The following is a 24689-nucleotide window of genomic DNA, read 5'->3' as shown; positions in this document are numbered from 1 at the left end:
AGTCTGTGCCACTTATTCTTCTTCTTTCTTCGCTGATTCATCAACTTCCATCTGAGCAGGTTGGCTCAATCCATTGGGCTTCATGCTTGTTTCTCCAACCTCTCTTCGTGGCGTCCATTGGGCTTGCCCTTCTTCTCCGTCGTATCTTTCTCGTGCTAGTATGTCTGCAATGACGTTACGCTTCCCAGCTACATGAAGGATCTCTAGGTTGAGTGATTTGATATATGCAATCCAACGTAGTATGGCAATATCTAGTGTACTACAACTACATATCATACCCAAGATTGGTAGGCAATCTGTCTCGATTATGACTTCTCCTCCAATAAGGTAGTCACGATCAGACTTGATTGCCGATACAATTCCCAATAGCTCCCTCTTCACTTGGGCATACCTTCTTTGCCTATCACTTAACACTTTTGCGCAAAATTGAATTGCATATCGGTTGCAATCTTCGTCTTCTTGGTTGACAACCCATCCAATTCCGGTCGGACTAGTATCCACGGTCACGAAAATGGGCTTGCCGTTTGAATAGTCTGCCTTCCATAATGCAGGTGCCTCCATCAATAATTTCTTCAGCCTTCAGATGGAGAAAGTATGCTCGCTCATCCATTCGAACCTCTACTTCTTCTTTAGTAGACCATACAATGGCTCAACAATGTGGGCGTAGTGTGGAATCCAAATATGATAAAACACACATGCTCCAAGGAACCTTTGAACCTCCGTTTGGGTTACTCATTCTTCTTTCATGTCTTGGATCGCATTCACCTTGGATGGTGAAGCCTTCTGACTGTATGCTCCACACAAGTGACCAACCACCAAGATCTCTAGTTTCCCGAATGAGATTTTTTCTTCCGAAAATGTCAAATTCGCATCTTTGAGCATTTGGAGCACCTTCTCGCAATCTTTCATATGATCCATGACGAACTTTCTGCATCCATCCTTATCTTTCGATTCATCCTTCTCCTCATCCAAACATCGTTTTCTCGGATTGTCATCCAAGAATGGCATCGTGATGCTTGGGATGCAATCCTTCAAGACCTTGTTCATGGCATTCACCATATGAGCCACCAAGTTCATTGCACCTTGAGGTAAGGTACACATCCGCACAAGCCCGATCGGAGTCCTCATGGTTGTAATGTCACGACCGTTGATTGCCAACTGGAATTGATCGTATCCAGAGTGGATAGCTCAAGTCCATGACTTCCTCTATTTCACCGATGGTGTTGTTAAATGAGGCTTCCTCCAGAATATGAGATAGGAATTCTTCTTCTTCGATTATGCTTTCTTCGTCTAGCACCTTCTTGGAGTCTTGTATCCAATGCTTGTCCTTCTGGTTGAGTAGTGTTAGTTTACATGTGCCCTAGGTGTGACGCATGTTGCTTCTCCTTGCAATCCACGGTCTTTGCTTCCTTGTGGAGATTTTTGATTGCTCAGACTATTTGTGGGCCACGTGTCAATAGTTCGCTTTAAAAATCCGAGGATTCACCTCCAAGGCTATCTCAGTTCCTTTCGTGATTAGCTGGCACCATCAGGAGTTGAACAGATCTTTCACTATCAAGACTCTTGACTCACGCAAAGGCTACTCCATTATCGAACACCTTGGTCTCCATCCGGGACGATGTTATATACGGTTGTCCTAGGATGACAGGATGCAAAGCCGAGTCTTGCACGAAGAAGTGTTGATCAATCTCCACATCCCTGATCGTGACCTTAACATTGGGGCAAGCTACGTACAAGTCCATGTGGCCTTCGTTGCCACTGAAATCCTCCATCTGTGGTTTGTATTAATCGTCCATCTTACTTTCTTGTAGAACTCGGTCGACATGTGGTTGATCTCCAAGCCATGGTCAATCAAGGCCACCACGGTCTCTTTCTTCTCCTCGATCTTCACCGGCATCTCCGTTGTCGCTCTTGGCCAATGAGGTTGAGAGTAATGGCTATCTCCCACCACTTCTTCTTCCTCCTCCTCTTTCGATCTTGTCATGGTTATGGCACTTGTTTTCATCTCCCCTTCATCATATTGTTACCGCTTCCACTTAATAAGGTCCACGATAGTATCATGGAACTCCTTCTTCGCGATCCCAAGTAGTTCTCTCAAAGTAAGGTCGACATGACTATCTAAAGCCTCTTCCGAAGATCACTCGAAGTGGCTTCCGGGTCTCACTCGAGTGGATCATGTTGCCCTTGGGCCCGCGTCGACCTAAGTTGGCTAGTGATACAGCTTCAAACTTCTTGGAGAGTTCTTCGATTATAGATTCCTCCATCGCTTTCTTGTCGAAATTGTTGATCAGCTTGCTCGGCTCGATCATTGTAGGCATCGTCCTCCACGATTGTGGATTCTCCACATCAGTCTCCTCTAACCATTGTTGATGCTTATCAAGACGGCTACAAGTCTTCTTCACCGCCGCCCAATCCGCTACCAAGCCATTTGGTTGCATTTCAACCTCCAAAAGGCTGCCCAATTCTCGCCGTTCTTTCATATCCACCACCTTCAAGAACAGCAGGACTTTATCTCTTTCGAGAACTCGTTGATCCGCACTCAGAAGTCAGTTGTACTTTTGGTCAAATTCCGCATATACTCCTGCCGCACACAGATTATTCCCTTTCTTCTCGATCCAAATCATTAGTGTATGTCGAGTCATCCTTGACGCATCTTCAAGCATGTATTCAGCAAGAACCAAATTTTCGAACTCTGCCCAAGTTGTGTGCTCGTTTTAGATCTCCATTATGCGCTCACAGATCCCTGGTTCCACCACACGTTTAAAGCTAGAAATTTGTTTGAGATCATTGACATCCCTCTGCTACATCTCGTTTAGATAGGTAGCAAGCAGATCTGTGATATTCTTGCCACCAAACCATCCAACTATCTCCACCGTTCAATCAACATCTTTGTCGATTAAAGCCTCCCGATCTCTCACCTTCAGCATGTATTCCACGACGAACACCATGCCTTTCGTTAATTCCTCTCCTTGAGTTCCGCTTGTCGAAGCCATCATCGCACTTGATATCCTCCTACCGCCTTGTTTCACGTCGGGTTCACCAACGATGTTGCGAAAATACGACGAGTGTCGTGAACTTGAGGTAGGACCCCGGGTCCTCCGACCAAAGGATATGAGATTCATCTGTTTATACTTTTAACAATTAATGGAAATGAGAAATATTGTAATTTTCTTTTCCTTGGCTAATGAAAAATTACAATATTTTCTCATTTCCATTAATTGTTAAAAGTATAAACGCATGAATCTCATATCCTTTGGTCGGAAGCCCTGGGGTCCTACCTCAAGTTCACGTATCCTCGTCGTATTTTCACCACAATGCTCTAACTCACTACGTTCCACACGCTATGCAATTTCCTGCCCTGTACCACGATCACCTTGATACGTACCCCGAAGGACTAAGGGTAGGCCATGTTCCTAACCGGCAACACTTGGTTGCTTAACATGAGAACAAGTGACTGAAGAGTATTCGATTACATCTTCATACAAGGAGTTATCGGAAAATTTTATTGCTTTTAAGGATTGGGTTAGTATTACATATTTGAAATTTTCCATTCTAGTTTATTACATATGTGAACAATGTATGAGTTACTTCTTTTGTTGTTTCACATAGAAACCATGTCATAGCAAGAAGCCTGGAGAAGTCAAAGACAAACATGATTTTCCAACTTCCTTTCTTGCCCATCTTGAAAGAGCACAGAAACAAAACAATCGGTGCTTAATGAAGGCATTCGATGTGGACGATTACGGAACTTTCAAGAAGTTTAGCCACAAAAATGATATCACCCAAGAATTGTATTATAATGTGTACTATGGTGATGTGCCGAAGATGATCCAGAAGTTGCCAAACAAGCAGTACACGTTACTCATTGTGGATATTCCATACGATTTATATATGGTCGGATCTTCTTATGATGATTAACCATTTAGGTTCAAACAATTGGAGAAAATGGTGAAGGATTTCGCAAAAGTTGACCAAAACGAGCTTGTGGAGAATAGTGGTCTTTCATAGCATGGACCAAAGATATTCTATGGCTCAAGCGTTGAGATCTCGTTGTCATGGTGTAGAGAACCTTGTTTGGTAAGCCTTACTTTTGGGTGTGACCATAATGAGTCTCCAAGTGTATCCACTATATGATACATGTGTATGGATGTCCTCATTCATGTGTGTGTATTGGGAAAACTCTAGATGATATTTCACATGGACTTTATGTCCATAGTGTCCATATGTTTGATTTTCTTCTTTCTTACTAACATTAGAGTAAGGTATTATATCGGGCCGCATTCACTAAGTATTAGAGTGCATAATGCATAATCACTAACTATAGCTATCAAATGTTGTATACACCATGTTCGTAACCTGTAATTTAATTACATTTTATGTCTAGAGGTCATGATTTTCTCAATATTTCAACCAACTTTGCAAATTACATAATATAGCATTTAAATTGAATAAGCAATTGTCATATTCTTAATTTTAAATAAATTTTGTATTCAGAGATCATCAACTTTATAAATATTCAAAGAATACATGTTTTTTACTTTAAAACTTGTTAACTATTAATAATTTAGCAAATTCTATATGGGTTGACGAACATGTGATACTAATGTAACAAGTTTCTATATATTGCATAAATTTGCAAAATTATAAAAAGAATCTAAAAATGGAATGCACTATCCTTCCACTTCTGAACGCGAACGTGTTAATTATAGGATCATGTTATGACATTGAGAGCATGTCAAAACCTTTATGAACTCTTTCAATGGGTCTCTCTATTTGAGGGACGTATGACTCCACAAGGTCATCTAACTCTTTTAAACAAAACCCTAAGTCCTAGAGAAATTCCATCAAGGCTCTTGTCAAGATTACAATCAATTTTTAGAGTCACGCGTGATCGTGTGGAAGTTGATGATGTATTTGTAAACCCACCAGTTGTAGGTTTCAGCCCATGCTAGAAGTCAAGCTGGTTACGACGTTTGGTACATCTCTAGTATGTCCTAACAAAATAAAGCAAGATAATCAAGAAACTATGGACTAAAATATGGCTAATGTTTCTTGACATACAAACCTTTCAAGACCCTCCATCTTGTCAAGTCAGTCTAGTTGGATCTTTCAATCAAACCTTATTGCATTATTTGCAACATGATAACAATGTAGGAAGTGCCCTTGACGGTGCCTATACGTGTTCTTGGTTTTGGTGATGGTTTTGGTGATGGTGGTTGTACATGAGTTGTCCTCCTAGTTTGTGTTTGCAATGGCATTAGAGAAGCACTTACGGAGGTCATCATACTCGAGCGTTTGTAAGAGAGCCAAGTGTGATATTATATCCTCATCTGTATACCCCGATACCATCGTGCAACTATATGGAGAATATAAGTGTTGGGATGGTTGATGGTAATTTCTCCAACATAAGTTCCATAATACCTAAAACACGTACATAAACAATTCTAGTATGTATGTGTGTGCATGAATGATTGATTGTAGGAATGAATGTGTGCATCAATTTATGTATGCTATATGTGTGTGACTGAATGTGTATGTATGAATGAGAATCTTGTGTATAAATGTTAGTTTGAATATATTTATGCTAGTTTATAATTGAATTGTTAAACGTAAGGTATCTATGTGTACGAGTGTATAAATGTACGTGCATGAATGTGTTCATTAATAAATTATTATATGGATGTTTGTATATGATTGTGGTAATGAGTACATATATATGAAATTATAAATAGCCTGAATAATGTGCATGTGTCCATTACCATACACACTTACATTACAATTTAACAATGAAGTCCCAAGTACCTTTGAGATATTGGATATATTTTTCTCGTGAATTAGAATGCTTGATGATAATATAAAAGGAAAGAAGGTGGTCAATACAATGGTCCATGCATTGGGACATGAAGATTATAACAAGGGTGTAAGTGTGGTGTAGAACAACTTCGCATCATTTGATCGTGAAGTGCCCAATGATAAGGCTAAAGATAAGAACATGTGTGAAAACGAGATCCCTTGGAATAGTTTGGACAATGCCGTGACATAAATCTCCAAGGCTTCAAGCCTAGCCTACACTACATTGGAAAATATGAGAGGACCATTGGCATTGTGCAACAATATGCACCTTAGAAGCTTTGAGTTGGAGCACTACTATACCCGGTAATGGAAATAAGAAGGTTGAAGGTTGTCTAGATGATGGCATGAATGTCCTCTCCAAAACTTCATCCCCAAGCTTCACTATACTTTGTAACTTTATGAAGCAATGAAGTTATATGGGAACAAAGAATATGTAAAGGCCAAATTTGAGAAGTCATTTGCCATATAGAAACATTTAATACATGCATAAAATCATAAACATACATACAATTGTACTTTGTACATATATAAACATACAATCATTAATTTATACAAATGCATACATTCATTCATTTACACATGCATATAACAATCACACACGCACATTTTTTACAATCATTTGCATACAATCATAGAAATATAAATGCATTAATTTATATACATATAAACATTGGCATAAGCTCTTCATCATTGCGACTTGTCATTTTATTTCCATTTGACATTCCTCACCATCTAGTTCTATATGTAGCTCAAATTTTAATGGTAACTACTAACGGAGGAGTAATAGGAACACTTCAAGAAAAGGAAATGAAGAACTATAAATAAAAGGGGTTGTACTCCCCTAAACTATATTACGGATAATGTTGCTTTCCATTACTTTATGAATGATAGATTAAGTAGAGTAGGCCTTTGACATTTATCTCATTATACTGCAAATTACATTTTGCTTGATTTATACTTCATTTTCCATATATTTTAAGTAGAGTAATGCAAATATGGTCAAAACGATAGATGATGAAAAAAAAAACCATAAAAAATGTGGAAAAAAAACCTAATCCAAATTATGTTATTTAGATTTCGTAGATTAGACAAATAAAATTGCATATTGTATGTTATGTTGTTATTGAAGTTATGGAAAAAGGATGGATCATGGGAGACGATACAATACCCCCCCAAAAAGAACAAAAAAATACGAAGAATATGCTGGGTAGGAATCTCCTCAAGGTCAACACAGATACAGAGGGTAGTGCGCACAGATGATGTTCAAAAGAATTCCTCTCTACATAATTTCCTGAAAAAGAGGTTTGAATATAATGAGTCTGTGCAGATTAAATTTTTCAATGAGTTGAATGGCGATTGAGCAGGGCATGATCTGTGGGTCTCCCCTTTAGATGACCTTACGAACGAGGAGAGCTCAATCAGAATCTCCTGGTTCTAGCAGCGACACATCAATCCATCCTTACAGCGAAGGATTGACCAAAATGCATGATTCTCTCCAGATGATCCTCTCTGAGCAATAGACCATGACTTGCTCATTCTGTACATATACATATACATATACATATACATATACTACATATACATGATATATATTATGTATATGTGTATGTATACATACATTATTACATATATAAACCCCTCTCTCTCTCTCTCTCCCTCGTCCCTTCCACCCCCTCAGTTCACACTTGGCCACCCGTTGGGGCCGTCATTCTCATCCCCCGACCATGTATGCTCCAATGGGCCTCATCACGGCTCTCCTAGTGCTTGCCATCTTCTTCTCCCCTGAATTTCCGACTGCGCACGCGACCAATTCCTCCAACTTGAAGATCCTTGTTCCTCTCAAACTTGGATTCGAGGAGTTTGTGAGTTGGCAATCGTCTGAGATACCGGTCACGCCCAACTCCGTCGTCAATTTCTCCGGCTTCGCCATCAATGTGTTTCAAGAATGCGTTGAGAAGCTTAATTATCGTATTAATTACACATTAATTGGCTATGGAGATGGCCTTGTAGACCCAACCTATAATGACCTTGTGCAGAAGCTTGTCTCTAAGGTATTACATTAGCTATACCTAATTTTTTTTTGTTTTTGTTGTAGTAATGACACTTAATTTTCGTAAAAATCAATCGCTTAAGGTTAATCATTTATGATAAATGGACCTCGATAATGTGTTTATATCTATGTTAGCAAGAATTTCTACGTGCACATTAATGATAGAAAAGACATAAGGGATTGTGGCAATCCTCAAGTAGGATGTCATGGCTAGACAGGGAGAAACTAATATCTAAGTCCATAAAATACCTCGAGATTATATGTAACAAATTACTAAGATTGTCCTAATATCATACCCCTTACCATGGAATCTCGTTCAAAGATTGACATAGGCACTAACAAATTGTTGATAATTCCATCTATAATTGAGGGTTTGATCCAGTGGACAAGAGTTTGAACTCCAATACATATGAGTGTTTTAAAAGTAATTTTTAGCATCGCTAAAATTATTTTGACATTCCATGATATACTATTCAAGCATCGGTTGGCCAAGGTAATGTTTTCTAGTTATTCTTGTAAGATCTATTTGATTAATTGTGCAAGATCTATATTTCTTAGCGCCAAATAAGTCAAATATGAGAGGCTTATTCGGTGAATAATTGGTTTTGTTGTATTGTATGGAAAAGCTACTCTCAAGAGAGTACGATGTGCTCACTTCGAAGAGATAAAGTAACTTTGTTAGTAATCCTTGTGTAGAATGGTCCAAGGAATAGTTTGAGCAAATTTAATACCAAAGATTGAAATTTTTACTCAAAGAAATACATGTGCAATCAAGTACAAGTGTATGGAGTAAGAGCCAAAAATGTATGCAGTAGAATCGCTTCGTATGGAGAGGGAGTTGTCCGATTTTGACATACGGAAGCCTATTTGATGAAGATATTGCGTTATCTTTGAATGCCAAGCACACGGTGCTTTGAATTTCCACTGCTTGATAATGATATTTACATAGCATACAACAAGTTGGATTAATAAGGTTTTAATTAATTCTGTGCTCCAGTAATACGTTCGTATTGGTTTTCACTATATGCATGCATGGTCATAGGACGTAGATGGAGTAGTTGCTGATTTGACGATCACTAGTGACCGGTTACAGTTAGTAGACTTTACCCAGCCATATATAGGATCAAGTCTTCAAATGATCGCGCCACTTCAATCTAGGAGTAATATTTCATTCTGGACATTCATTTCCCCTTTCTCTTGGCAACTTTGGATAACCATTGGAGCATTATTTATTGTCACAATGTCTTTGATCTTCTTCGTGGAATGGTGTGGCCGAGCTGATGAACACGATGGAGGTTGGGGAAAGGCCTTCTCAAAATCGTTTTGGTAAGAACTCATGATCACCTCATATCATATTGTTTGTATCAAACTAGATTTTTCAACACCTCATATTAGTGTGTAATTTAAACGCACACAACATATGAATGCGAATATTTAATTGTATATATTGATAATAAATATGTTAAATTCGAGTCATAATATGGCATTGATGGCAATTGACAAGGTGCGGAACAACTTTCAATAGCAGGTACTATGATATTGACAAGGGATACAAGACTCTCTTAGGTGGAGGGTTTGTCGAGGTAGTGTTTATAGCAAAAAGAAGACAACCCAAACTTGAAGATAGATGTCTAGGGTTTACGGTTTAGGAACATGGAATTGGACGAGGTCCGGGCTGGGAGTACATGTGTAATATCGCGCTTTATATCAAAATGAAGTTAACCCAAACCCAAAGATAGATGTCTAGGTTTCTCAAGTAACCCTCACCTAATAGGGTTTAGGGTTTCATAGTAACTGCTACCCAATTGCTCTAGATTGTTTTCCAGGAGCTATTTAGACAACAATCTTACGATTGATTGCTAGCCATAGTTGGTTGGGAGATTAGTTACAAGCATAAACTGAAAGACATGAAGGGGATAGATATCATGAGGAATGTAGGAAGACAATGTGTTGTTGAAGAAGAGAAAAATCTAGAGACGTGAACCATGGGTAGAGTTCATCATAACAATAAATATATTAGGAAAATAAATATATCAAGCAGCTAAAATTACAAGTTAGTTACCTTCGACGGAGAGTTACTTGGGTGTTGAAGGACTATAGACTATGCCCTCACTAGTGTGCATTATATAATTGAGTACCTAACTAACATACTACGCCTTGCCTCATCTCATCTTTGAAGATCCTTGTCCCGTTAGGAGCATCTACCGTTCAACAAAGCTTTTGCTTGAGTAAATGACAATAGAATAGTATGCTTGCCCAAATCTTCAACTACAAACGTGTTGGTCTTCGATTACTGAGATTCGTGAGGAAATCCGATTATGAAATGCACAATAATGCGGGAACAAAAAAATAGGAAATGCACAGAGTACACAGTTTTACGTGGAAGTCCTAAACAGGGAAAACCACGGGAATAGAGATCCACTATACAATGGAGAATACAAAGGAGACAATATAAAACACTCTCTCTGCACAGAGTCTTGGCGTCACTCTCACTCTCACTCTTCACTCTGTTCCTACTACTCTTACTTCTATTATTATACTAATAATAATAGAAAATAATCAACCGATTGATTGAATAGTCAATTCAACTAGTCGACTCTAGTGTCGACTGTCCAGTTCGCCCGACTAATCGGCCTTGTCGTTGACAGTCCGGTCGGCTCGACTAGTCGGTCTAGTTTTCGACTTGGATCCTCTGTTGTCGACTCTCCTTGACATCGACTGTTGTCTCCCGGCCCGACCAGTCAGCTACTCCTTGTCTTCGACTATCGGCTCCTCCCATAGGAGGGACATATCCCTAACAAACTCCCCCTTCACTCCTATGGGTGGAGTTAGTTAGCCCTGTCCTTTGTCGACTTACTTTGAGTTTGTCCATCGATAGGTTCTTCGTGAGCATGTCGGATCCATTTTAGTCAGTATGGATCTTCACAAGAGTAAACTCTCCATCTTCCACTCTCTCCTGTAACCAGTGATACCTTCTCTATATGTGCTTGGTTCAGGAGTGGTACATAGCGTTCTTGGCTAGATGTATGGGGTTGTGGCTATCACAGTGAAGCAAGGACTCCCTTTGCTTCATTCCTAACTCACTGAGAAAATTTCTCATCCAGATCAGCTCTTTTCCGGCCTCTACCGCTGCCATATACTCTGCCTCTATGGTCAACAAGGCCACATATTTTTTGAAGTTGTGACTGCCATGACATTACTCCCCATGCATAAGTCATCATGTACCCTGAAGTGGATGAACTTGAGTTTGTGTCCCCCAATGTTTCCAAGTCGGTAAACCCTTCAACCATACCTTAGGCATACCCCAAAGGTGCCTTTCAAGTACTTGAGTATTTATTTAACAGTTGCCCAATGTTCTCTTCCAAGATTACTCCTATATCGGCTTATTGTCCCCATAGCAAATGCTATGTATGGTCTCGTACAAACCATAGCATACATTAAACTGCCGACGGCTAAGGCATATCGTACTTTCCTCATCTCAACCTTTTCTTTCTCACCCCTTAGGCATTGCTTAACATTCAACTTAGTTGGCCGGTAACATAGAGCCGACTAGCTTTGCTTCCGAGATGTTGAATCTTTCTAGGATCTTTGTCACATACTTCTCTTGTGACAACCACAACACTTTCTTAGTTCTGTCCCAAACTATGTGCATCCCTAAAATCTGTTTAGCGGGTCCAAGATCTTTTATTGCAAACAACTTGCCTAGAGCTTTCTTTTAGCTCAAGATCCTCTTCATGTCTTGTCCGACTCTCAAGATGTCATCCACATATAATAAGAGAATTAAGAAGTAACCTTCATCATACCTCTTTACATACACATAGTGATCAACTTGTGTTTTCTGGAACCTATATTCCAACATGAAGGACTCGAACTTCTTATAACATTGGCATGGAGCTTGTTTTGAACCATACAAGATTTTCTTTAGTTGACATAGTAGGTTCTCTTTCTCTTTCTTCGCAAAGACTTTGGGCTAATGTGGGACATCACCTTTCAATGGTATTGAGGGAGACCTATTGATCAAATAAACAGTTGTGTACATCGCCTCAGTCCAGTACATTTTCGCCAGCATAGCATGCAACATCATGCTCCTTACTCTTTCCATTATCATCTGATTCATCCTCTTTGTAAGCTTGTTTATTGCTGGGTTCTTTGGCACTGTGTATTCGATTCGAATACTTTGGTCCTTGCAGTATTCTTTGAAATGCCCTCTATATTCGCCACTGTTGTCGGTTCGGACCACCTTCAACTTCTGACTTGACTCTCTTTTTGCCCTTGCTTGGTACTCCTTGAAGAACGACAATACTTGATCCTTCAATTTTAGTACTAAAGTCCACAATTTTCGACTGTAGTCATCGATGAACGTGACGAAGTACTGTCCGCCTCGATGTGATGGAGCCTCTACATAGCACACGTTGGTGTGCACTAGTTCCAAGAGCACTTCTCTTCTTGGTGGTCTTGAGTAGAATGCTGCTCTATTCTACTTTCCGACTAAGCAGCCGACACACTTCTCCAAGTGTACTCCTTTCACTTCCGGGAGAAGTTCCTGGTCAGCTAGTAGATGCATTCCCTTCTAACTCATATGGTCTAGCCTCTTATGCCATAACTCTCCACTCGAGTTGGCTACCAAGTTCACTTTCGACTTGTACAGTCGGGCATGCATCATATACAATGTGCCCTCTTTTTGTGCTCGGGCCACTATGAGGTTTCCTCGATAGAACTTCCACTTGCCGTTTCAAAAGCTACCATTGTAGCCTTCATCGTCTAGCCTTCCAGTCGATATCAAATCAATCTGATATCGGGGACATCTAGAACTTCCCTCAGATTAAATCGATAATCTATCGACATCATTAGGCTTACACTTCCTATGTCCACTATCTTGCACTCCCCATTATCTCCCATCTTTAGATAGCCATGATTCCTAGCTATGTAAGTCGAGAAACACACTCTCGTAGGAGTTATGTGGAAAGATCCACCTGAGTCGATTACCCACGTACACTCTTCACTTGCAAGATTTGTGCTTGCCTGTTCACAAATGAAGAAGATCTCCTTAACACTTGTATCTACGGCCAATGTGCCCTTTTCATCAGGAATCTTCCTGGGTTCGACATTATTACGGACACCTTTGTCCTTCCTCATGTGTTCACAGTCCTTTTGGAAGTGTCTAGGCTATCCACAATAGAAGCATGTTAGCTTGCTTTTGGACTTGGATCTGGCTTAGGACTTGTCCCTTCTTTGTGGACTTCTTTGCCGATTTCTTCCTCTACATGTATGTTGAGTCAGATTTGAAACCCTTGTCCTTCCTTCTTGTCTCCTTGTTAAAGAGGCTTATCTTTACCGTTTGTAGCGACAAGTTCTCTTCTTGAAATGAGGTGTTGAGAGTAACCACCAGGTTCTCCCACCTGTCCGGTAGTCTACACAATGACAGAATGGCCTGCATTGTATCCTCAAGGGGAAACTTAGTTGCTGCAATTTGGTTTACATACCACATGAATGTGCTTACATGCTCGACTGTGCTTTCCCTTTCCCTATACTTCAACCTCACAATCTTTCTCATCAAAGATGTTTCATTGATGACATTCTTCCTCTCATATAGACCTGACAAGGTCTGGCACATCTCATAGGCATTTGTGACATTCACCACATGTTGAAGGAAACTCACATCGACACACTATCTGATGGTGGCCACCGCCTTTCTGTTCAGAACTTTCCATTCAAACTCTAATAGTCCCGGGGGTATTTATGCTCTGTCGATGGGCTCGTATAGGTCTTTGATTATGATAAGGACTTCCATCTTTATCCTCCAATCTGCAAAGTTCTAAAAGTGTAGAACTATCATGCCTAGGAAGCCACTCACGCATGCTTCCATGCTTGCACCTCCAGCTCTGATACCAGTTTGTTGGTCTTCGATCATGGAGATTTATGAGGAAATCTGATTGTGAAATGCACAATAATGCGGAAATAGAAAAACAACAAATGCACAGAATACACAATTTAATGTGGAAACCCTAAACGGGGCAAACCACGGGAACAAAGATCCACTATACAATGGAGAATACAAAGGAGATAGTATACAACACTCTCTCTACATAGAGTGTATCCGCCATGTAGGGTTCTTGGCATCTAAGCTCACACAACTATGGCGCCACTCTCACTCTTCACTCTGTAACACACAGTTACTAAGCTCACACAACTATGGTGCTACTCTCACTATCACGCACGCACTCTTAACTCTGTAACACACATCTATAGGAACTCTACGCTATTCTATTCTTTCTATTCTACAATGCATCACACTATGTTTTTCTCTAAGTGTATTTATACTTATACACATTATGGGTTATTTACAAATATAGTTCCTTAGTACTACTCTCACTATCACACTCACTCTTCACTCTGTAACACACATCTATAGGAACTCTAAGCTATTCTATTCTTTGTTTTCTACAATGCATCGCACGATGTTTTGCCCTAAGTGTATTTATACTTATACACCTATGGGTTATTTACAAATATAGTTCCTTAGTACTACTCTCACTTCTATTATTATACTAACAATAATCGCAGTTAATCAACTGACTGATCGAGTAGTCGACTCTAGTGTCGATTGTCTAGTTGGCCCGACTAATCGGCCTTGTCGTCGACCCTCCGGTCGGTCTGACTAGTCGGTCTTGTCTTCGACTTGGATCGTCTGTTGTTGACTCTCTATGACATCGATTGTTGCCTCTCGGCCCGACCAGTTGGCAAGTCCTTGTCTTCAATTGTCCGCTCTCTGTGACATCGATTGTCGGCTCTCGGCCTGACCAGTTGGTTCCTCCCATAGGAGGGACATATTCCTAACAACCCCCCTAGAACTCATTATATAATTGTGTACCTAAATAACATATTGTCTCACTTGTCCTTCCCAAAATGTTGGTAATTGGAAAGTCTTAATGAAAGGAAGCAGAAACTATATGATTTGTGGAATGGTAAATAATGTGACAGATGTGATTATATTGTTCTATGAACATTCCCAATGGTTTGGTATGACCTATTACCTCATCAAATCTATGTTAGTAAGGGTAGTGGCATTACCTACGCATTACAACTCTCTCTTTCTCTTTGCTAGTTAAATGTTCATTCCATGGTTTGGTTTTTAACCAAACATTATCCTCATTATTCAAAACCCATCTCTATAGTCTTGTTTTTATTATCTAAATTCTAATAGAATACATCGTTTCTAATTTGTATTCCATCAATTATTTATTGATCTTGCCAGGTTGACAGCCATGGCCATCTTCTTCTCTCATAGTAAGTACACATTCAGATTATACATGATGAGTGGATAAATATTGTTGAATATAAGAAAACCTAAGTTCAAAATTTTTTAGATATCATATATTAATATTGTCCTTGAAAATGTTCGACACATTTTACTAAACAAAGGGAATGCTTCGCAGGGGATGACGCCAAAACCCACTCAGGTCGAGCATTCACACTAGTTTGGCTAGTTTTTGTACTCATATTTACATCGAGCTATATAGCAAGCTTGTCATCTATATTAATAGCGCAACAACAACAACAACGTCCAACCATTCGAAGTTTCGCAGACTTGCAAAAAAGTCATCTAAAAATAGGATGTCAAGAAGGTTCATTCGAAGTAAATTACTTGAAGAATAACCTCTTCATTTCATCAGAACGACTCATGAACTTGATTACGCAAGAAGATTATGACAATGCATTGACGTCAGGTAATGTGTCGGCAATTATTGATGAGTCACCTTACTTGGCAACCTTCCTTACCAACCTAGGATGCAAATACACGATCGTTGACTCGAACATTGGCTACTTTGGCGGATTTGCATTTGTAAGTATTCTTGATCGCATTTAAACTTGCCACTTCCATATGGATATTCTTCAATCGATGTGGTCTATTAAGGGATTTCCCCCCTCGCCTGCAGGCATTTCAAAAGAACTCATCCTTAACTAATGATATGTCACTTTCTATTCTATCTTTACAACAAAACGGAGATCTTCAAAGGATCAAGGATAAGTGGCTCGGTTCTGGAGTCTGCATTACAAATTCTCCTGACACAGTAAAAATGTCTCTCCATAGTTACGGGGGTCTATTCATTGTCATAGTCGCGTCGTATGTTGGAATAATATTGTTAAGATGTTTATCGTTCCAAGTGAATCAATGCAGAAGGAATAGAAAACCAGATCCTCACCATCCCATTGACATGGAAATGAGAATGAATGCAAATCCTTATGCCATTTATGCTTGAATCAAATATACTCACAAAATCACTAATTGTTGAAGGGGACAAGGTTGCAAAAACAATTGTAGGGGGTGAATATTATAAGGTATTGTACAAAGTGGAATAATTAACAACAGAGAGTAATAACATCATTTGTAATCTAAGTTGGGGAAGATCAAAGTTTAAAGCAAATTTGCTAGTGTACAAAGTGGAATAAGCAATAACAGAGTTATAACAACATTTGTAATCTAAGCTTGGTGAGATCAAAATTGTCCTCGTCACATATGTTTGTAATAAATATAACACTAAAGGTCATAATGGAAATTTTGATTTTAAGTAGATTATTGCCAAAATTATTAAGTTCTTTTAAATGACTTACAAGAAAGACTGGGTGATTACACTAGCATAGACCCATAGACAATGTCTTTGAATCTTGAGGCACACATAGAAGTACATTATGTCCAAGGCTGAATACACAGGGTTGCCTATTCTAGTTGGCATAAAAACGTATTGTATCTTGAGGTTTTTATACATTATGTCCAGAAATATGCAATATTATCTTGGATATCCCTTGGAAAGTTTTGTATCAAGAGGGGCATGTGGCTCAAATACATACATAAATATAAAAGGACTAGATCCCGTTGATATATGCTTGGAGCTATTATAAGCAAACACAAAAGTTGGGAGATAACATTCCCATTTTGTTCGCTTTGCAAGAATGTATGCTCCAAGCATGTCATTAAAATTTTTATTCATGCATTTCTTCTATGCATCTGATTGAAGATGATATGTGGATCTCATGCTCAAGGTTCTTTCTAACTTCTTAAGGATTTTCGTCCAAAAGTCACTACTACACTTTCAATCGTGATCATTCACAATATCTATTGGTAACCCTTAAAAATGAAACAACTCATCAACAAATTGGTAAGCCAATTTACAAGCAATTATCGTGATTTTAGTTGCAATAAACCTAGCAACACCAGGTCATTTGAAACAGCTAATATGTCGCATTCTCTTTTTCATATGTTGGTGAGATGTTAAAAAATGCCTTATTTTAGTAGAATTTCAAAAAGGCTCGATGCATGTGTACATGGTTTCGTGAAACATAACGAAAAATAGAACTAAATAATATCATGACAACAAAATCATCAAGCATATATTCTGTCTACCATGCTTTTTACCAAATCTAGTGTATGGTATGGAAGTCAATGCAAGTAAAATTGTATCACTAGTCATTGTGCATAATCTAAAAGTCATACCCCACTAAATAAGTTTCTTCTTCTAATTTTGTGTGTATATTTATATATAATAAATCTTAAAGCAATTTGTGAATGTTACAATTAAGAGATGTTACTATGTTGAGAGAAATATTCCATTGACACGTGACACATGACATTGTTAATGTAAAAATAAACTAGGTTGCAATAACTTCCAAATCATACGAACAAATGACAGAGTATAAATTTATCAAGTGAATACCCCAAATGATAATGTAGACTTTAGAGTCCAACATATACACATAAAAATTATACTTAAACTCTAAGTTCAATAAGTGTTACTCGCAAATTAGAAATAAGCTCAAATTATATATTACACCAAACTTAAATTAACAATTAATATTGTTCAAACTTTAGAATAAGCCATATGCATTCAATCCAATAGTAACTCCGGTAAGGGAGGCTCTTCAAGATTAGCTATTTGATCAGGATTGTCCTCATTGGCTTCATCAATAAGCTCAATAGAATCTTTAGTATGTTAGGGCTTTGACACACCTTCTAAGTTCACAAGATCCCTTGCTTTTTCATCTATAGGTTCCATTGGTTCTCTAGAAGTCATCTGGAACATATCTATTTCATTGATCTGCTTTGCCCCAACTTCTTGGTCTTGATAAGGACAATCCTAGATACCTTGGATCCTCATTTTGATGATGTTAACCTGCTCAGGGTCCTTCTCTAATGGAACAGAGTTCTTGAACATCTTTAATGTGCATATTGTGGTAGTACCTAATAGTAGTATGAAACTACACATGTTCAAACAAACTAAAGAATAGACTATACGTTAATCTAAATTGATGTGACAAGTTTTATATTATATACATGTGCCAGAAAACAAATCTAAAATTCAAATAGGTCGATGAGGCGGTTGATTAATCTTTGTGGTTTTTGGTAGGGGTTCACCAACAGGCTCTTATCGCTAGATACATGGCATAACTTCTTTGTTACCGCTGGGCACAAGATGTACATATTTCTTTCATTCACATGTGCCCAAGCCTTCTTCTTCGTAATTGCATCGTAGTACCCCACAAAAAGATGTTCAACCACACTAACCATTCGATCACCCGGACTATGTTCAAAAAGAGATGAATGCCTTCTATCGGTGACCCAATATGTTTAATATGTCGAAGGTTGCCGAAGGATATTGAAGATGAATGCCTTGTACAAATGCACTGGTTCGTGACGACGTGCGAAAGTTGCCAGATGCACTCCATGATCTGGCATCGAGACGAGCTACACCCGACCTACCCGCCAACCGTCCATTTCAAGTGGATGGTAGATTTGGTGACGATGTCGATGGGGGTAGGACAGATGCGGTACTTGGTACTGGCCCGAGAAGACTTGAAGAACCAAGTGGAGGTCCGCGCACTGCAGAATAAGACGACTTTGGCGGTATGCCGATTCCTGATTAAGGAGGTGGTGTGCTGGTACGGGTGCGTAGGAAAGATTGTGGCAGATTGGGGGGAGCTGGACGCGCAGGAAGTCGAAGAGTTGTTCAACCGGTTCGGGGTCAAGCTCTCCCTCACTACGGCATACAACCCAGAGGCGAACGGGAAGGTGGAACGAGGGCAAGGCCCAATCGTGAAGGCGTTGGTGCGAGCGTGTGAAGGACAGGTTGGGAATTGGCCGCGGCTTCTACCTTATGCATTGTGGGCAGACTGGCGCACAGTTTGGTGACTGGGTTCATGCCGGCGGAGTTGATGTACGGGCATAAACCGATTATGTTGGTGGAGCGGGCAATCACTTCGTGGGCCGCGGTGGATTGGAGGAACGAAATGAGCCGGGAAGAGCTATTGGCGGCGTTGATTCGACAGCTTGAACGGAGACCAGAGGACGTAGAGCGAGCAAGGGAGAAGTTGCGCACAACACGGGGAAGGAACAAGGCCCGGTTCGATCGGACACACCGGCTCCGGCCGAAGGAGATTGAAGAAGGCGATTGGCTGCTGGTATATGACAACAACCTCAACAATCAGCACAAAACAGTGCGAAAATTTGCGAAGAGGTGGTTCGGGCCCTACGTCGTGACGAGCGCTAACGACAATGGCATGTACCATCTCGTGGAGCTTGAGAGGATGCGGATAGATGTGCCAGTAGCAGGGAAGAGGATCAAAGTATTTAAGAAGCGACACGAGGACGAACTGGACCTGGCAAGCCTAGACGATGGTGACGACAACACCAACGCGGACAACGACTTGGAGAATGAAGGGTGATTACGGGCTGGTCTTCCCCGGCAATTGTTGTATTTGGACTATACGTTAATCTAAATTGATATGAAAAGTTTTATATTATATACATGTGCTAGAAAACAAATCTAAAATTGAAAATAGCTCCATGAGGCGGTTGATTAATCTTTGTGGCTTTTGGTAGGGGTTCACCAACAGGCTCTTATCGCTAGATACATGGCGTAGCTTCTTTGTCAACGATGGGTGCATGATGTAGTTGACAACATTTTTTACATTGACATGTGCCCAAGCCTTCTCTTCGTAATTGCATCGTAGTAGCCCACAAAAAGATGTTCAACCACACTAACCATTCAATCACATGGACTATGTTCAAAAAGAGATGAATGCCTTCTATCGGCGACCCAATATTTGTAATATGCCAAAGGTCGCAGAAGGATATTGGAGATGAATGCCTTGTACAAATGCATTTAGTAGGTAATACGTCAAACAATAAAGCCTCAAGTCTTCCTAACTTATCCTAATATCCATAATGACCCTAATCTTACAGTGACATTCATGCAAAAAGTTTTATAGACTTGACAAGGTATTCTCCCACTCCCACTCCTACCGCCTTGTTTCACGTCGGGTTCACCAAAGATGTTGCAAAAATACGACGAGTGTCGTGAACTTGAGGTAGGACCCCGGGTCCTCCGACCAAAGGATATGAGATTCATGCGTTTATACTTTTAACAATTAACGGAAATGAGAAATATTGTAATTTTCTTTTCCTTTGCTAATGAAAAATTACAATATTTTCTCATTTCCGTTAATTGTTAAAAGTATAAACGCACTGATATCCTTTGGTCGGAAGCCCTGGGGTCCTACCTCAAGTTCACGTATCCTCGTCGTATTTTCACCACAATGCTCTAACTCAGTACGTTCCACACGCTATGCAATTTCCTACCCTGTACCACGATCACCTTGATACGTACCCCGAAGGACTGAGGGTAGGCCATGTTCCTAACCGGCAACACTTGGTTGCTTAACATGAGAACAAGTGACTGAAGAGTATTCGATTACATCTTCATACAAGGAGTTATCGGAAAATTTTATTGCTTTTAAGGATTGGGTTAGTATTACATATTTGAAATTTGCCATTCTAGTTTATTACATATGTGAACAATGTATGAGTTACTTCTTTTGTTGTTTCACATAGAAACCATGTCATAGCAAGAAGCCTGGAGAAGTCAAAGACAAACATGATTTTCCAGCTTCCTTTCTTGCCCATCTTGAAAGAGCACAGAAACAAAACAATCGGTGCTTAATGAAGGCATTCGATGTGGACGATTACGGAACTTTCAAGAAGTTTAGCCACAAAAATGATATCACCCAAGAATTGTATTATAATGTGTACTATGGTGATGTGCCGAAGATGATCCAGAAGTTGCCAAACAAGCATTACACGTTACTCATTGTGGATATTCCATACGATTAATATATGGTCGGATCTTCTTATGATGATTAACCATTTAGGTTCAAACAATTGGAGAAAATGGTGAAGGATTTCGCAAAAGTTGACCAAAACGAGCTTGTGGAGAATAGTGGTCTTTCATAGCATGGACCAAAGATATTCTATGGCTCAAGCGTTGAGATCTCGTTGTCATGGTGTAGAGAACCTTGTTTGGTAAGCCATACTTTTGGGTGTGACCATAATGAGTCTCCAAGTGTATCCACTATATGATACATGTGTATGGATGTCCTCATTCATGTGTGTGTATTGGGAAAACTCTAGATGATATTTCACATGGACTTTATGTCCATAGTGTCCATATGTTTGATTTTCTTCTTTCTTACTAACATTAGAGTAAGGTATTATATCGGGCCGCATTCACTAAGTATTAGAGTGCATAATGCATAATCACTAACTATAGCTATCAAATGTTGTATACACCATGTGCGTAACCTGTAATTTAATTACATTTTATGTCTGGAGCTCATGATTTTCTCAATATTTCAACCAACTTTGCATATTACATAATATAGCATTTCAATTGAATAAACAATTGTCATATTCTTAATTTTAATTAAATTTTGTATTCAGAGATCATCAACTTTATAAATATTCAAAGAATACATGTTTTTTACTTTAAAACTTGTTAACTATTAATAATTTAGCAAATTCTATATGGGTTGACGAACATGTGATACTAATGTAACAAGTTTCTATATATTGCATAAATTTGCAAAATTATAAAAAGAATCTAAAAATGGAATGCACTATCCTTCCACTTCTGAACGCGAACGTGTTTATTATAGGATCATGTTATGACATTGAGAGCATGTGAAAACCTTTATGAACTCTTTCAATGGGTCTCTCTATTTGAGGGAGGTATGACTCCACAAGGTCATCTAACTCTTTTAAACAAAACCCTAACTCCTAGAGAAATCCCATCAAGGCTCTTGTCAAGATTACAATCAATTCTTAGAGTCACGCGTGATCGTGTGGAAGTTGATGATGTATTTGTAAACCCACCAGTTGTAGGTTTCAGCCCATGCTAGAAGTCAAACTGGTTACGACCTTTGGTACACCTCTAGTATGTCCTAACAAAATAAAGCAAGATAATCAAGAAACTATGGACTAAAATATGGCTAATGTTTCTTGACATACAAACCTTTCAAGACCCTCCATCTTGTCAAGTCAGTCTAGTTGGATCTTTCAATCAAACCTTATTGCATTATTTGCAACATGATAACAATGTAGGAAGTGCCCTTGACGGTGCCTATACGTGTTCTTGGTTTTGGTGATGGTTCTGGTGCTGGTGGTTGTACTTGAGTTGTCCTCCTAGTTTGTGTTTGCAATGGCATCAGAGAAGCACTTACGGAGGTCATCATACTCGAGCATTTGTAAGAGAGCCAAGTGTGATGTTATATCCTCATCTGTATACCCCGATACCATCGTGCAACTATATGGAGAATATAAGTGTTGGGATGGTTGATGGTAATTTCTCCAACATAAGCTCCATAATACCTAAAACACGTACATAAACAATTTTAGTATGTATGTGTATGACTGAATGTGCATGTATGAATGAGAATCTTGTGTATAAATGTTAGTTTGAATATATGTATGCTAGTTTATAATTGAATTGTTAAACGTAAGGTATCTATGTGTACGAGTGTATAAATGTACGTGCATGAATGTGTTAATGAATAAATTATTATATGGATGTTTGTATATGATTGTGGTAATGTGTACATATATATGAAATCATAAATAACCTGTATAATGTGCATGTGTCCATTACCATACACACGCACATTACAATTTAACAATGAAGTCCCAAGTACCTTTGAGATATTGGATATATTTTTCTCGTGAATTAGAATGCTTGATGATAATATAAAAGGAAAGAAGGTGGTCAATACAATGGTCCATGCATTGGGACATGAAGATTATAACAAGGGTGTAAGTGTGGTGTAGAACACTTCGCATCATTTGATCGTGAAGTGCCCAATGATAAGGCTAAAGATAAGAACATGTGTGAAAACGAGATCCCTTGGAATAGTTTGGACAATGCCATGACATAAATCTCCAAGGCTTCAAGCCTAGCCTACACTACATTGGAAAATATGAGAGGACCATTGGCATTGTGCAACAATATGCACCTTAGAAGCTTTGAGTTGGAGCACTACTATACCCGGTAATGGAAATAAGAAGGTTGAAGGTTGTCTAGATGATGGCATGAATGTCCTCTCCAAAACTTCATCCCCAAGCTTCACTATACTTTGTAACTTTATGAAGCAATGAAGTTATATGGGAACAAAGAATATGTAAAGGCCAAATTTGAGAAGTCATTTGCCATATAGAAACATTTAATACATGCATAAAATCATAAACATACTTACAATTGTACTTTGTACATATATAAACATACAATCATTAATTTATACAAATGCATACATTCATTCATTTACACATGCATATAACAATCACACACGCACATTTTTTACAATCATTTGCATACAATCATAGAAATATAAATGCATTAATTTATATACATATAAACATTGGCATAAGCTCTTCATCATTGCGACTTGTCATTTTATTTCCATTTGACATTCCTCACCATCTAGTTCTATATGTAGCTCAAATTTTAATGGTAACTACTAACGGAGGAGTAATAGGAACACTTCAAGAAAAGGAAATGAAGAACTATAAATAAAAGGGGTTGTACTCCCCTAAACTATATTACGGATAATGTTGCTTTCCATTACTTTATGAATGATAGATTAAGTAGAGTAGGCCTTTGACATTTATCTCATTATATTGCAAATTACATTTTGCTTGATTTATACTTCATTTTCCATATATATTAAGTAGAGTAATGCAAATATGGTCAAAACGATAGATGATGAAAAAAAAAACCATAAAAAATGTGGAAAAAAAACCTAATCCAAATTATGTTATTTAGATTTCGTAGATTAGACAAATAAAATTGCATATTGTATGTTATGTTGTTATTGAAGTTATGGAAAAAGGATGGATCATGGGAGACGATACAATACCCCCCCAAAAAGAACAAAAAAATACGAAGAATATGCTGGGTAGGAATCTCCTCAAGGTCAACACATATACAGAGGGTAGTGCGCACAGATGATGTTCAAAAGAATTCCTCTCTACATAATTTCCTGAAAAAGAGGTTTGAATATAATGAGTCTGTGCAGATTAAATTTTTCAATGAGTTGAATGGCGATTGAGCAGTGCACGATCTGTGGGTCTCCCCTTTAGATGACCTTACGAACGAGGAGAGCTCAATCAGAATCTCCTGGTTCTAGCAGCGACACATCAATCCATCCTTACAGCGAAGGATTGACCAAAATGCATGATTCTCTCCAGATGATCCTCTCTGAGCAATAGACCATGACTTGCTCATTCTGTACATATACATATACATATACATATACATATACATATACTACATATACATGATATATATTATGTATATGTGTATGTATACATACATTATTACATATATAAACCCCTCTCTCTCTCTCTCTCTCTCCCTCGTCCCTTCCACCCCCTCAGTTCACACTTGGCCACCCGTTGGGGCCTTCA

The 24689-nt window shown here is 38.8% G+C and overlaps 1 protein-coding gene across 1 annotated transcript; it reads left to right on the top strand.

Annotated features, from left to right (window-relative positions):
• Positions 1-7577: 7577 nt before the first annotated feature.
• LOC147867565 (glutamate receptor 3.1-like) lies at positions 7578-16164 on the top strand. Its single transcript, XM_087339649.1, has 5 exons — positions 7578-7904; positions 8946-9229; positions 15159-15190; positions 15340-15746; positions 15841-16164. The coding sequence occupies exons 1-5, from the start codon at positions 7578-7580 to the stop codon at positions 16162-16164; spliced, it is 1374 nt and encodes a 457-aa protein (XP_087195775.1).
• The last annotated feature ends 8525 nt before the right edge of the window (positions 16165-24689 follow it).

This window comes from Azolla caroliniana, unplaced genomic scaffold (genome assembly GCF_043228905.1).
Source record: "Azolla caroliniana isolate FFs.n. ecotype wild unplaced genomic scaffold, voAzoCaro1.0.p SCAF_2, whole genome shotgun sequence".
Lineage (NCBI taxonomy): Eukaryota > Viridiplantae > Streptophyta > Polypodiopsida > Salviniales > Salviniaceae > Azolla > Azolla caroliniana.
The sequence above is the reverse complement of the archived record's forward strand: the minus strand, read 5'-3'. Positions and strand labels throughout refer to the sequence as shown.

Coding starts and splice junctions, on each gene's coding strand:
- LOC147867565 (XM_087339649.1), top strand. CDS start 7,578: ATGTATGCTCCAATGGGCCTCATCACGGCTCTCCTAGTGCTTGCCATC. Junction 7,905..8,945: donor TGCAGAAGCTTGTCTCTAAG/GTATTACATTAG, acceptor GCATGGTCATAG/GACGTAGATGGAGTAGTTGC. Junction 15,191..15,339: donor GGCCATCTTCTTCTCTCATA/GTAAGTACACAT, acceptor AATGCTTCGCAG/GGGATGACGCCAAAACCCAC.